Genomic DNA, 15,127 nt, shown 5'->3' with positions numbered 1-15,127 from the left:
AAAACAATTTCCAAACGCCAAATTTGAAGTTCCCGCGTGATCCGCGCCAGTGCAGCGAGTCAAATTTCGCGGTCTCCTGCGACTCGACTTTCTTTGGGACCTCCGCCGTTGCCACGGCGACCCGAAGCTAGGAGGAGGTGACCGGCACCGGCACGGGAAAAAAACGGTTTCTTCCCCGAATCGCCGATAAGCCTCTGCTCGAGCGCCGCCAAGTTTGCCGAGGGAGGATACAAATCCAGGAAGCGACATCACACCGAAATCTGATTTTTGGTATTTCAAAAAGAGGGGCCGTAGTGCGTGTTCAATCGCGTTAAAAAACATGTTTTACGATTGCCGTTATTAAATGGTATAGAAATGTTGCCTACAAAGCTTCTTAATTGCCTGATTTTTGACGTCGCCGATCAAAAGAAGCAAGGAGGTGAGCGCGGGAAATATAAACAACAAAAATAAAAAAATTTTTTCGCGATGCGTTTTTTTTTGCGTGTTTATGACTATAACTTGCATTGTTTTTGACAATAAAAAAAAATACAACCTTTGGGGTGTCAGTGCCCCTTTAAGTTTGGGTGTCGTGTGATGTCGCATTACACCCTGACATTACGTGGCTTGATGTCAACTTCAGATGTGATGTTATGTCACCTCACATGACGTCACTCTGTCCCGTGACATGCGTCTTCTAGTTGATCAGGTATAGTCGCGACATACCGTATTTGCACGAACGCAACATGAGGGCAGCTTTTGCACCCTAAAAAGAAAAAAAAAATGGTTACGACTATAATGCGAACGTAAAGTTACCGCACTTGAGGGCGTAGCAGAAGTGAAAAGGGGATGATAAGCGGGAAAATATTGTGTACGTTTTGACTGCACTCATCGTCGCTGCTCGCCTCCTCGCAACGCCTTTATGACTTGGGAGATACGCTTGTCTCGTAGTTTCTTTCTCTTCGGGGCAGAAGCGGGTCCAGAATTCCTTTTTGGGGTAGGGGCGGGGAGTTTGAAAGGATTCTATTCTTCCATTCTTTCTTGGGCACCGGGGGGTCCACCCATGTCAAAATGCCCTCCGAAAAGGGGAGAGGGGAGGGGGTCGACTTTGTTTGGGGGGAGGCGGCCACCCCCGTCGCCCCCCATGGGATCCGCCCCTGCTTCGGGGTGACCTCTTTGTCCGCAAGCTATTCCTCTCTAATCACTGTGTCAAGTCGGTTGACTTACGAAACGCACGAAGCAGAAACACCAATGCACAAATGCCAGAACTCACTCGAGCAGAAACTAAAAGATGCACAGGCAGGACAAAGATTGCTGGAAGAGATACACAATTGTTCTCGCCCTTGCTACGCTCCCTTTACATGAACAAACATGTCGTGTTTCATAATTGCGTAAACGCACCCAGCCATCTTGGCTTTGCTCGTGTCTTGGTCTGGCTCGCTTGGCTCGAACCGGCCGGTGTCCCGCACTCCGGTCATGTTTTAGCCGTTTTTGCAACCGCATGCATTGCACAAACATAAAAACGTTAGAGAATGTGGGTTTGAATTATCGAGATTCGACCATATACTGTCTCGGTGCAGTAGGTCGGTGGAAACAGGTACAGTAATTTAACACACTCATCCCATGGCGCTGCGTGTTTGCCAGTGCGCCACTAACACGGAGTGTCCAAGGTCAGAGCGGCGAGGAGAGGTGCCTTCTCCTCGCTGGGAGAGCGCGCCGCTCTGCCGTCAACGCAAATACGCTGCAGAAGACGAAATAAGGGGGCGGAAGAATGATGTACATGCTTTTGCATTCACAACTCATAAGGAGTGCTGAGGTGTACCTCGAGCCTTTTTATATTGAGTTACATGATCCGACTACTCGAGGTTGGGTGTTCGTTGAATGGGGCAAAGGATTACAAGGCAGGAAGTAACAAAGTTCAATTCTGTTTTCTTCTCCCTTTTGTCACGTCGGTTTCCGGAAACCAGCTACCTGGACAAGTTCACGGAGTTTTTGCGTCTCTTTGTGAGTGTCCATCTTCACCGGTTTGAGGAGAACAGCCACTGTCCTGTGCTTCAGTTCCTAGCTCTGCTCTTCGAGTACACCTTCCAACAGGTGGGTGGCAAGTCATTTGTCTCTGACTAGGTCGGCGACCTTTGGACCTAAAGGTCAGGGACCTGTGACTTTAGGCGCGAAGCATTTCGTTATGTCATTGCCAATAAACCTCTTTTAGGAGCGAAGCTCCTTAGGGTCTAGCCTTTTCCGTCCGGTGTCCGTGCTCTCATCGATTGCCATTCCATCTGTCTTCTTAAAAAAAGAAAAAATGTTTGCACAGTCGACAGGATTCGAACCTATGCGGGGAGACCCCAATGGATTTCTAGCCCATCGCCTTAAAGGGGCACTGACACATCAAAATCATATTTCATTTTATTATCCGAAACGATTAAAAATGATGCCGGGACATTACCCTCAAAATTTGGAACTTTTGAATTCAGTATTTCTGAATTAAAAAAACAATTTCCAAATGCCGAATTCGAAGTTCCCGCGCGATCCACGCCAGTGCAATGAGTCAAATTTTGCGGTCTCCTGCAACTCGACTTTCTTTCAGACCTCCGCTCCACGCTGTGAAGCAAAGCGTTATTGCTACCGCGACCCGAAGCGAGGAGTTGAGCAGGCGGGATAGAAGGGTGTCGGCGCGAGAAAAAACCGGTTTCTTCCCCGACTCGCCCATCAGCCTCTGCTCGAGCGCTGAAAAGTTTTCCGACGGAGGGTACAAATCCAGGAAGCAACATCACACCGAAATCTGATTTTTGGTATTGCAAAAAGAAATGCCGTAGTGCGTTTGCAATTGCGTTAAAAAACATGTTTTATGATTGCCGTTATTAAATGTTATAGAAATGTCGCCTACAAAGCTTCTAAATTTCATAATTTTTGACGTCACCAATTAAAAGGAGCAAGGAGGTGAGCCTGGGAGATATAAACAACAAAAATAAAAAGGTGCGCAAGAAAAAATTTTTTTTTGCATTGCGTTTTTTTTTTGCGTGTCTATGTCTACAATTTGCATCGTTTTAGACAATAAAAAACACGACCTCTGGGGTGTCAGTGCCCCTTTAACCACTCGGCTACGACTGCGGGACGAGTTGGGGGCTCTGAGATGTGGTAGTAACTCAAGAGCTGGGGATGTCGTGGATGAAACGTTGCATGTAGCCGCTCAACGTCTATACAGGAGAGGGCGCTGCGGTCAAATGCGTATATAATCGCGTTAAACTTTGCATGCATTGGCTCAACGTTTATAGACGAGAGGGCGCTGCGGTCAAATGTGTATATAACCACGTTTCATACCACACATTCTCTTTATGACATGGACCGTTGACTTAAGCGGTGGAGATGCATTCTCATGGCTTCTAGCGGATCCAAGCTGATCTGCTAGAAGAACCACTGGCTCTGCGTTTCACCGACCATAAAGCAGTAATAATGAAGTCGAAACGCAACCCAGAACTCAGCACTACCTATGAGCAATTAAAAAATCAGCACCATCAGCACTACCTATGAACAATAAAATCAGTATCAACAGCACCACCAGAGCTTCGTCCCAATCAACATCACTCACCACGTGGGGATGCGGTAATTTTTTAATAATGAGCGCCGAGTGACGGTTTGTCTGCGAACTACAAATGAAGATCAGGTCATCGGGACTCCGCTTGTCAAAACACATCGACATCATGCCATTGTATCGGTTTTTGTTGCCCTTTATGCTTCATGCTACTGATGCCCAGAGAGAGAACAAATTGCAAAAGTGACGAAATGCGCGGAAAGTTGGGCTCCGACAATGTTGGTCGTGCGAGATGGTGCCCTCCGAAAATGGAGACAGTGGGAAGCTAAGCCAGGGGAGAGGGTGTGCGCATGCGCAGAAGCTTGCTACAAAAATGTCCATTGGACAAGCGAGGATATGGGAGTTTAACTTCAAATTAATGAAGCGATGTGATGTTTGCAGGTTTTGTTTTGTAACAGATATTGCTACATTAAGCTTTGCAATGTTTGACTCAGACTTCCATTCATATTTTTAGAAATTGAAATTTCAATAAGGAGGGACATGGGCCTAAGTTTTAAAATTGTTTGAAAAAATTCATTTTTAAATTCTGAGGTTTTCAGTTTTAAAAACTAATTATACACCCTTACACTAAATTTCATAACTATGCGCCAAATAGTTACGTTGATATAAAATATTTTCAACACATTGTGAGGCGGTAACAAAGTAAAGGAGTTTAATGTTTGAATGCATTTTTCTCAGTTCCACTTTTTGCTGCAAATTTCATACGAAGGAATCTTTTGTTTGAAAGTAAAAGTATTCTGATACCACAATAAAGATGCTTCTGAACTGAATTTTGCTGGGGAATCGGGCTATCTACCTTATTTTGTTTTACATTAAAGTCCTCATTGAGAAAAAACTATGTCTTCAAAAATTGACATAGGACAGATATGCATCTCATATTTTGAAATAATCACTCTTCCTGAAATATTTACATTTGAGTTATAAAAACTAGATAGCCTGAAGTCCCACATCACACACTTTATACTCAAGCAGTTAAAGTATTGCTTAATAGCTTCATTTGCATATCATAGATTTCTTATCGAAGGGTGACACACCTTCTTATGCAGGAATGTAAAGTTGTCCTAGAGAGCTGAAAGTTTGCACAGTACACCTACATCTGAAGTTCGATCTGCCCTGCAAATTTCTTTCCGATCACTTGAGTAGTTTAGAAGTTCAACCTCTAGCCAGTGTCCCCCCTTAAAATACAAATATATGTGTGAGTGGCTGAGCCATGCTTGGGAGATAAATTATGTGCAATTTGTCTTGTATGATTAATGGGAAATCTCAGCTTTTTTTATAAACTCAGTACAGATAAGTATAACTGGTGAATTTTGTTTTAATTGGCTTCATTGTTAATTTTTGTTTTGTAATATATTATTTTTATATGTAGTACATTTTTCTTATTGCAGTTTGCTCGTGATAATACATGCAAACTTACTTCATCAATATTATTTATCTTGATTTAAGTACATTAGAACTCTGTTTATATGTTTGTAGCATTGGTTGACAAAGGAACAGCAATTCAAAAACAGACATGCAAAAAAGGAAAAAAAATTATGCATCAGAATCATTTTCCAAAGGGGGACACACGTCCCCCTTTGGGAAATGCTAACACTGACCCCGTAACAAAGCCAAAAAGATGTAGCAAAGGTTTAGCAAAACTAGAGAAAGCAAAAGAGAGAGCTAAGAGAGAAAAGTGAAGGGGTCAGCATTAACGTTTCCCAAAGGGGACATGTGTGGCGTTTCCTGAGGTTTATGCTAACACATTCCATAAGGATCCTTCGGATGACTTTCCTTTAATTTTAGACCCCTAGGCTATGCAGTATACTACCAAAATGCCGCCCACACCGGCAAGGTAAAAAAGGGTTCTTCCCTGCCAGGCACAATGTATCGGAAAGCCAAGATCGGGGAAGCCTCGAAAAATCGCTGATAACACTTCGAACCCTATCACGGCCGCCGGAGGAGTTTCTTCTCCTGAGCGGGAAAAGAAGAGGTGAAACCTCCTCGCTTGCTGGTCGTTACCGTGGACGAGTGGGGGAATGTAAAAGGTCCCCCCGGGAGAGTGCGAAGAGGACGGCCCCCGAGTGGGAGCCCTCCTATGCCTCACGGAGAGGTCGGAGCTCACAGCACTGGGGCCGAGCGTTTCGACCTGCGGCCTTTGTGACGGCCATTGGAGACATTACGACGTCACATGGCTCTGTGACTTCACGGTGTCAAGTAACGTCACAGTCCTTTTGACCGTTCTTCACGGTGACTTTCGGATAGAATTCTGCTGGTAAAACACATTCTGCATTAAAATTAAATGTCGGTCTATAATTAACCGAAGCGTGTCTGTCTACCAAAGCGAGCGAAATTTCCGAGCCCGTCGATCTAATCCGGATGTTCTCCCGCATTGGCCGCCACTCCCAGCACGCCGGTGCAAAGCGTACAACCATAAAATCTGGTCAGGAGTAGCAGACTCTGGCTTTACATTACTACTGCCGCTGCCATGCAGCCGTGTTGTAAGCGCCTCAACAGAATACGTGTGTCGCCAAATAAACTTTTTTCCGGAAAAAAAATAAGGAATAAAAATGTTTCCGCAATATTTCTGTTGCGAGACTCGTTCTAAGGATTTGGAAACAGCTTCTGTTTCGAGACGTTGACCCAGAAATGAAAGCGGTGTGCAGAATCGCCCTTCCGTTGTCGTTCCAGCCTGCCCTGGAGCGGTACTACGCCTGCCTGGACATCTGGGCCGTGTTCCTCGAGTACCTGGTGGCCAGGCTCAACAGCAAGCTGGGCGGCGGCCTCGGGGATGCCACAGTGCGCAGGTACGCCGAAAGAATTACCCAGCATTTCGCTACGGTGTACGAAGGAGCGACGGTGATAGCTCGGTCCTTCACGCTCTGCTTGAACATGGCGAGCCTCGTATGCCCTCTTTCGGAAGGTGTCCTAACTTTGCGCGGCCTCCCCCTGTGCTCGCGCTGAAACCCAGAAGAGAACTGACAGGATGTGACGTCGTGGCTCTTTCTTTATAAACATCCCGAGGAGGCACTGGCCCTGCGGCATCGCCTGTGATGATTGCTGATTGTTTGTGGCCCTTCCTTTTGAATCGATTGCTGCCGCAGTGGGGGGCTTAGCCCGTGGGGTTTTCCTGTCCCCTTTGCCGCACCAGCAGCCACCGATTTTCTAGCCTTCTCTTGGCAGTTTCCACTATTTTCCTCCACCCTCCGTTGGCCGTCAGCGTAGACTCTGTGCGAAAACTGGGCCCGATGCCGAGATCCAAAGCCCCTGATGCCGGGGCAGGCGAGCTTGCCCACTATCTCTCAGTTGAAGAGCGAACTAGTCTAGTTCAATGCCCGCCATCTCTTGGCCAAGCTATGAACTCGAGTTTTCTGCCTCGTGCAATGCTGATGCCACGAATGCAGCTGGGAAGTCCCTATTGGTGAGTTCCAGCGAATATGGGGGGTGCTGCAAAAATCAAAGATGGCGATCGAGAGGGGGATCAATTCGCCATGGGCATTGCAATGAATTGGAATCGGTGCGGTTTGTGACAGATAACACTGCGTGATCAACATCAGTATTTTATTAGTCGTTTTTTTGTTGTTTTTTTTAAATGCACGGATGAAAAAAATCGGCATCCGCACTGTCGAAAGGGAGATTGTTTCACCGCGGGCACTGTTTCGGTGAGATCAATCTTCCGACAGAAAGTATGATGCGATGGGCAGTCGATTTTTGTTGTACGACGCACGGGCAATCAGCACAGTTGAGGACGCTCACCGCTGACTGGTCGTGCGACGTAAGCATGAAAAATGAGCACCGCGACCACTTTGATACGCCGCTAATCGGCAATACGTCTCATAACTAGTAACCGGGGCGCCTCTGCGTTAAACGCAATTTATTTTATGTCACGATTTGCTTTATGGGGTAAGCAGTGATTGCCGCACGGACACACAGGCCGCCGGAGCGGCGACATCCTAGCTGGAACTTGCAAATAAACACTTTTTTTGTAAAAGGACAAGGGTTCCTCACATTGACTGCGGACATTGTAAGGGTTGTTAGATTTGCACGAGCATACCTTAAACCACTCAAGAAACTATGCTCATGGTATTGACTCTCCATTAACTGATTGCCCTGGGGGCACCACAGTTGCCTAGTGGAGTGCGGGCAACATTGGCAGTGCCGTTTTTCTGCTCTATTGTCCACAGACCATTCAAGTTTAAAAGTTGAAATTTTATGCGGTGGCACTGTCTACAGTGAACTATACAGGGGTTTGTTTTTAAGTGGTAGATTTATAGGGCCAGCCAACTTCAGAAGCCATATACACCAACTCATGTTTACAAACAAACCGGAGCGCCCCTAGCGGACGCCACCGGCGCCGCGTATGCGCGGTGGATGGTGGGCAAGAAGCCCGCCGTCGCCCATAAACAAACCATTGAATTGCGTTGTTGTCGGCGTCGGTGGGAGTCCCCGTGCTCTTTTTCGCGTTGGAATTGTTGATTCTACGTCCTCCTAACAATGTCTGACTACTTGTGCGGCTTCAGCAAAACTAACGAGGCAAAACTTTGCGTGAATGATGTGACGTGCGGCGATTCATTTCACGTGGACGCCGCAGAGTGGGCGCTAAAGCCTGACTCCCACGATGAGATTCTGCTCGCTATTTTTAGTCGCGACGTCGCTCGGTCTGCAAAAGCATGGACCGCAGCTGAGATGGTGGACGTCGATACTGAAAACCGCAAGTAGAATTGGGGATTACAAGTCGGTGATGGCCACTGGTAACAATGATCAACATCTTCTTGTATCTGTTTACACTTAGCCTACTTACCCCAACCAACCTTCAAAAGTGTTTTGAGGCCTGCACTTAGTTCTTTCACAACGTTTGGTTTCACGGTGTTTGGTTTACGGGCCGCTGTCGTTTGAGCGAGCTGACGACAAAAAGCAGCCAAGTTTAAAAGAGCAGACGACAGTTCGAACGGATGCGCAATGGAGTACGGGCAAGAAGCACCGCGTCCCGCGTCAACAAACCATTCGAATGTCACGTTGGCGGCGTTTGTGTGAGTCTGCATACTCTTTTTCGGGTTGGAATTGTCGATTCTGCGTCGTCATTGCAATGTCTTTCTTACCACTTTAATCGCCTGAGCGAAATTATGAATTCTCGTTACGCCGCTAAACTTTCCGTAAATAATTTGACGTGCGGCGATTCATTCGCGTGAACGCCGCAGAATGGACGCCAAAACCATGATGAGATTCTTCTAGCTATTTTCGGACGCGACGTCGCTCGTGCTGCAAAAGTGTAGAAGGTAGCGGCGATGATCGACGTCGATATTGAAAATCTGAAGCGGGAACAGACCAAGCGTAACAAGTCCAATGATCAACATCTTGTATCTACTGTTTACATCGAGCCTACTTAAGTCTTTTGAGGCCTGCAATTACTTCTTACAGCAATTACCGGGTCAACGTTTGGTCTACGGGCCGCTTTTGTTTGAACGAGCAGACGACAAAAAGCGGACAAGTTTGAAAAAGCAGACGAAAGTTCGAACGATCAGGCGGCCGTGTGAATTTGAAGACGCACTGAACCCGTGGGTGGTCCGGACAACTTTGCAGTTCTCTCGTGTTCATGTGGAACAAAGCAAATACATCTGGCGACCACAAAGTGTTTCTTGCACACGCAATCGTAGTTTGACCGCGTCTGGTTTGCCCTTTTCACGGCTACTATTCACGTTCTCGGACGAACGGAGGGGGCAGAAACACATGAAAACTGATCTTCAAACTTTTCCAGGCTCTCTTGGTACAGCCCCCGTCGCAGCATTTTGACGAGAAGGCAGGTTTTTTGTCTTGTTTCTTCCAAAAGAACTCAGGAATGCATGTCTGGCACGGCGACTTCTGCCCACCGCCCCAGACCGGAAGTGCGTCCGGCGCGCCACCACCGCGGCGTGACGTAGGAGAGTTGAGTTGGTGCATAAGCATGACACGAGTAGGTTGGTCAATCTGTAACTGCTAAACAATCTTGATAAAAATTGTAACCGGTGCCAGAGATTGAACCCCAGTCGCTGGCGTGGAAGCTGAGTGCATTGCTGACTGAGATACGGACCCAGCACGCAGGAACAGGAGCAGCAGAAGCAGGTGGTGCAAGAAAGTGGGTAGAGAGAGGAGGGGTGGAAAGGGCAAGGAAGGGAGGAGCAGAAATAGGTGGTGTAGAAAGAGCCCCCAGAACAAGGAAAAGTGGAAAGGGCAGGAAAGTGAGCTTCCCCCCTCTTGGTGACCCAGAAAATTCAGCACAAAGACTTTGTATCTGGGTGGTGCTGAAGGGATGCGTGCGCAGCGTCACAAAGAAACAATGGTGTGACTTCATCTGTTTCTATACAAAACCCTGCCTGCTATGTTGTGGGCAGTTAACATTTCATGAGGATGGGAAAGCGTTTCCTGCTATGTCGGACACAGCTTCGGATAAGTAACGCCGATTTTAAGCAAGAAGATGGTTGAAGTGGCACTACTCTGAAGCATTTGAGTGACTCTTAGCTAAGTGTTCTTGTTGCTGATTGGAATAGCCACAGTAATGGAGGTACTCTGGTCTCTGTAGGTTCGTTAGACTGGTCTCTTGGCACAGGCACAGAACGGGCAGTGCTGTCTCCTTATACCCAAGGAGAGTCGGAAAACAAGTGTAGCAACTCTACGTCGTGAAGCAATGGAGGCTGTGTGTGAAGCACTGGGTGTTTGCGGAGGAGGGGGTCAGAGCCACCGAATGTTGCCACGGTGCCGGAACATGTTAACTATAAGTGCTTAAAGACCGTTATGGAGTTCTTAAAAAAAATCCAAGTTGGGATAAAAGTATTTATTGGATCGAGTTAGATTTTCTACTAAACTTCAATGACCCATGAGAGGGTGTGCCAAAGTTAATCTGGAAGCAGATGTGATTTCCTGTTGGCAACTTTCTCTGAAATAATTGTTGAATGATCAGCTCTGACAATTGCCGAGTAGAGCTGCTCATGTTTCCTAGCCCTTTATGTGTGTTCTGCAATTATGTCGTCAAGTGGCACGGGGTGAAAAAATGCATCATTTTCCACATTGTTGCAGGTATAAAGAAGCGCTTGCAACACTAGTGGCAGAGGTTCTCAAGAAGTCTATGTTCAAGTTCAACCAGACCAACTTAGAAGAGCTGGACGACGAGACGCTAGATGACAATGTGAGAGGCCTTGTTTATTGTTTGTGATCACTAATGCCTGATGTGTGTTAAAGACCCAAGATTAAATTGCCCTCTCCCCCCTTGGGTGAAGCGAAGACATGGCTCAGCACTTTGAAGCACAATAGCTTCCTGCTGTCTGAACATCTGTTTGATCAGTTTGACTTTGTGATTGCTACTTTTGAAGCCAGAGATTTTGTAGGTTGAACTGAACTGATGATGACGATAAGCAAACAGAACAGCTTCAGTGATTATACTTGTTTAGTTTTTGGTTCCGAGGAATACCTGTTTGCCTGTGTTACGAAGGAAGTAGAACGTAAGCGTCTTTATGTTGTACAAAGTTGGGCAGCAATGAGCAGAGTTTTATCATGTGCCGTATTCCAAAGGGGAGACGAAACAATAGAATGTATGGTATTGAAGTGCACGGACCTCGCCGCCACACTCCCAGAGGGGGCGAAACACTGTCGTAGTAGGCTGGATCGTGGATCGGGAGCCCATGGATGGCAGCACCGGCGGCCATTACTTGACACCAGGCAATACACGCAAGTCTATGGGAGAAATGCACAAATTTAGGAATATCGAAGCGTGTATGTGGTGCGTGAAGGCGAGTATTTTACGATTTGTTGCGATCAACATAGCGGGTGTTTTGAGATGGAATCAGGATTTGTCAAGCGTTCGAAAGCGGATTAAAAGAAATCAAATGTGCCGGAGCGCCATTGACCGTGCCAGCGTCGCTTGCTTTAGTTGCTAAATAAATGTCACGTTCAACCAATGAACGACACTCTCCAAGTTTTAGCTTGTCACAAAAGCCCTCACTGCAGTTCAAAGCAAAAGCTTGCACCAGAAGTGCTCTGTACAAGCACTTGAAACGATGCGAATGTCCCCATTGAAGGCCTAACTTATAGTCTGCTAAGCTCCGATGACTTGGAGATGAGGAAGGACTCCACAGTGACTCTTGCAACCCTCGTCCTATTGAACCGCAGTACCCTCGACCCTCAACCACGAAACATTTATTTCAAAAATATTGGTATTTTAACGCTTTTGATATTTGCATCCAGAGTATTAACTGTCATTCCCGGAAAACAGGATAGAAGTTTCATTATAGAGAACAATCTACAATGGTAAGAAACTTAGTCTTCCCCTTTTTTCCTGATAGAGTCTCACATATTAGCTGGTGTGAAGTGATGGCCGCCAGTGGGGCCGCAGCGCTAGACGGATGAGTATGGCAGAATGGCTGATAACCAGAGGAAAACCCAGACTGCCCGACAATAGTTACACAAATTCAGAGGGGAAGAAAATTCTCTTAGAAGGGCGAATGAAGGAATCATATTTTCGGTTTTTAATTTTAACTATGTGGCACAAGCTACCGCTTGTTATAAAGGGTGCAGCCATTATCACCCATCCAGCAGTCTTGCTGTCAACACAACGAGATTAGAATTTCACACTCATTCGAGTGATGCCTGGAACGTCTATGACCAGTGAGCGTGCGCTCAAAAGTGGTCTCTCAATTTCTACTGGATGACATTGTGGAAGTGTCACGCTGTTGCTCATTGCAACCTTGGCAGTGGCACAGCGGCAGAGGTGCACGGAGTGGATGCCCGTTCTGCTGTGTATCGCTGCAGCTCAGACAGTTGACGTAAACTAAAGCAGATGCAAGATGGCATGCCGTGACGACCACCACACTTGTGTGCCCTTGTTTTTTTTTTCCTTCGTGACATCTCTCGATCCCGCTATGTAACGTGGGGCCCCCGGTCGCAGACGCGTCATGGGCGGCATAGTTGCGGCGTTTGTTCCGCTCTCGGCGTTGTTGACGTGCGTTTCATTTCAGATGCAGACAGAGTGGCAGTGCTTCCTGCAACACAACCTCGGGATCATCTCCAAGGTGGCCGACATCATCCCAGAAGACGTCTGTGCCCATGTGGTGAGTTTGGCTTGGCTGCTTTGGGGTCTGTTGTTGCTCCAGCACCAATCTAGTCGGAAAGAGTGCTTTGCTGGGGAGGGATACGGGTGTGGTGACTGGAGCCACTGAATGCCCCCCTACATTACCTGATCTCCTCAGTTCTAGAACTTCCCATAGACTGTACAACGGAGAACCCCACCACAGCTGTCTGCTAGCTGTAAGTTTTGCTCAGGAGCTACATATCTCTGTTTTGTTGACAACTCTGCGAATCTAGCGTAAATGCGTCGCACTTTGGAGTCACCTTGTTTTGCAACTTTAGCAGGTGAGGATTTTAAGTGTGTATCGATACTCAAAGCGGATACACAAAAAGCATAAAACGAGCACTATTTTTTTTAGCACTTAATAGTGCAAATGAAAACTTCGTACATTTTTATTGTTTGCCATCCGAAAGGATGAAGAAGGGTAGCCGTTGATGATGATAACGTCACCTAATGAGGAGCATGCGCCTCTTTTTGGACGGCGTGCGAAAGAGGTGTTCTCTGGAGCAGAGTTCCACAACGGATTTGATCTGACAACATTGAAGATTCCCAGAGTATACAACTTTCCGAAAAACACTCGACCCCAGGGGCAAGTAACCGAGCCGAGTCACTGAGTTTGAGGCTAGACTCACCGGCGTTCCTCCTAACCCTAACCGAGTGGACTGTGACTTCAATAGGCGCAGCCTGCGTAGGCGCAGTTTCAAACGCTGCTGGCGGCTAAATTCTCGTCTTTTCTCGTTATATTTTGTGTTTCATGGTATGTGTATTTTCCCGAGGACATTGAGAAAGCATTGTGCCACATTTAAAAAAAACAAAAAAGCAAAACAAAAAAAAGGAAACCTGTAAACTATTTTTGTTGGGTACGCACGTGACAGAATGAATGCAACTGGAATGCATAGTTCTAGTTATTTCTGTTTTTTTCTTACGATAATTTTTTATGGCGCCGCGGGATTCGCATGTGAAACGACGAAGCGCTTTCCTGACAAAAATAAATTGCAACAGAAGAGGGCCGAAAGGCATGCATTTTTCACGCTTACAAATAATGTGTTCACCGATGGACAGGACACGGACATACAATTGAGGAAGTGTTAACATTCGAACAATATATCGTACGTACCACACGATGCAGCGTTATCCGAAAATAATTTATTTGAGAAGGATCTCAAATAACACAGTCACAGTCGATGACAGTCACATCATGACGATCGGACAGAATCCGAGATGACTTCGTTTTGGGGCACGTTTTGGGGAGAGCTTCCTTTTTTCACAACCGCACCAAGGCAAAGGAACGAACGCAACTGACTCGTTTCTCACCCCAACCCGGACAGCTATTTTTGGAGATTACTGAGGATTCTACGCGGATTATCTCTGGTAGGGGAGAGAACAATGTTCGCAAAATCGCGTCGAGGGTCGTTCGACGTCCTTCACCTCCTTCGTTTCTCGTGAATGTCGAGCAGAAGAGCTTGAATAGCAGGCACTTACCAGCCTTATTTCTCACAATGGAAGATAACACGAAAAGGGTACCCAGCACACATAAAAAAATTAAGGGGAAACTTTCAAGAGGGGCAAGAATGCAAAACCGCAAAAATGTAGGTAGAGAACCGCGCTGAGCGGGTCTTCACAGTCCCAGAGAGTGGCAGAAAATTTCTAGCCGATAGAGGGCGCCAGAGTCACGCCAGCCGCATCAGCATCAGCAACATGGCGGCAGCCTAGGAGCGTTTTTTGGAAAGGTGTATACCGAACCTTCCAGGCTTAGTCTCCAGAAATGTATTGCAGCGCCCAAATCGAATTGCGCCGGGAAAATCTGGTGAAGCCTGCTCACCGGTGAGCAAATGAGTGTCAACCAAACTTCAGGCTCGATTGTCCAGTTGTGAAGCGTCAACTGTGGAATGCGTTATTCTCGAAACAGTTCAGTGGCTCTTGTCTCAAGTTTTAGGGGAATGAGGTGAGAAGTTTCTCAAGGCCCCCCTGGGTGAAAAGAAAACATGTTGTGGTACTGGCGTGATGATGGCTCTTGGAAGAACCAATGAATGTGATTTACCGTATTTTCTGGGCTATAGTCTGCGGACTATCGACGCGTGCGGACTATACAGGAATTATGTTTTTCAATATCGTTGATTATGACGGGACGGATTTTGTGAATAAAAGATTATGTTATTGATAATTTATGTATATTATAGGCTTTTTTTGTGAGCTAAGAAAACATACATATGTCAAGGTGTGCCGCGTATGAGAAGAATTTCGTGTCGACTAAGCACCAGGTGCAAAATATGCACTGGGTGCGGACTATCTAAGCAAAAACTTTCATTTTTGACCCCAAATTTGCCTCTGCGGACTATACAACGGGTGCGGACTATAGTCCGAAAAATATGGTACATTGATTGATTGGTTGGTTGGTTGGTTACCCTTTCTCCTCTTGTCTCAAGCTTTCACATTGATTGGTTTCCCTCACTCGTGTTGTCCCCGGCCTGCTTTTGCTTGAAAGG

At 46.5% G+C, this 15,127-nt stretch overlaps 1 protein-coding gene across 2 annotated transcripts in view; it reads left to right on the top strand.

The window, feature by feature from the left end:
* Positions 1–15,127, top strand: part of LOC8037790 (exportin-6) — an 83,246-nt gene that overhangs the window by 12,472 nt on the left and 55,647 nt on the right. For both annotated transcript variants that reach the window (XM_040499707.2, XM_042294405.1), the window contains 4 exons: positions 1,944–2,070; positions 6,239–6,354; positions 10,598–10,706; positions 12,532–12,624. In XM_040499707.2, coding sequence (XP_040355641.2) covers positions 1,944–2,070; positions 6,239–6,354; positions 10,598–10,706; positions 12,532–12,624 — 445 coding nt within the window. The remainder of the gene's footprint in view (positions 1–1,943; positions 2,071–6,238; positions 6,355–10,597; positions 10,707–12,531; positions 12,625–15,127) is intronic.

The sequence above is a fragment of the Ixodes scapularis genome, unplaced genomic scaffold, assembly GCF_016920785.2.
Source record: "Ixodes scapularis isolate PalLabHiFi unplaced genomic scaffold, ASM1692078v2 PGA_scaffold6__148_contigs__length_123643588, whole genome shotgun sequence".
NCBI lineage: Eukaryota > Metazoa > Arthropoda > Arachnida > Ixodida > Ixodidae > Ixodes > Ixodes scapularis.
This window is presented reverse-complemented; position numbering and strand designations above follow the sequence as displayed.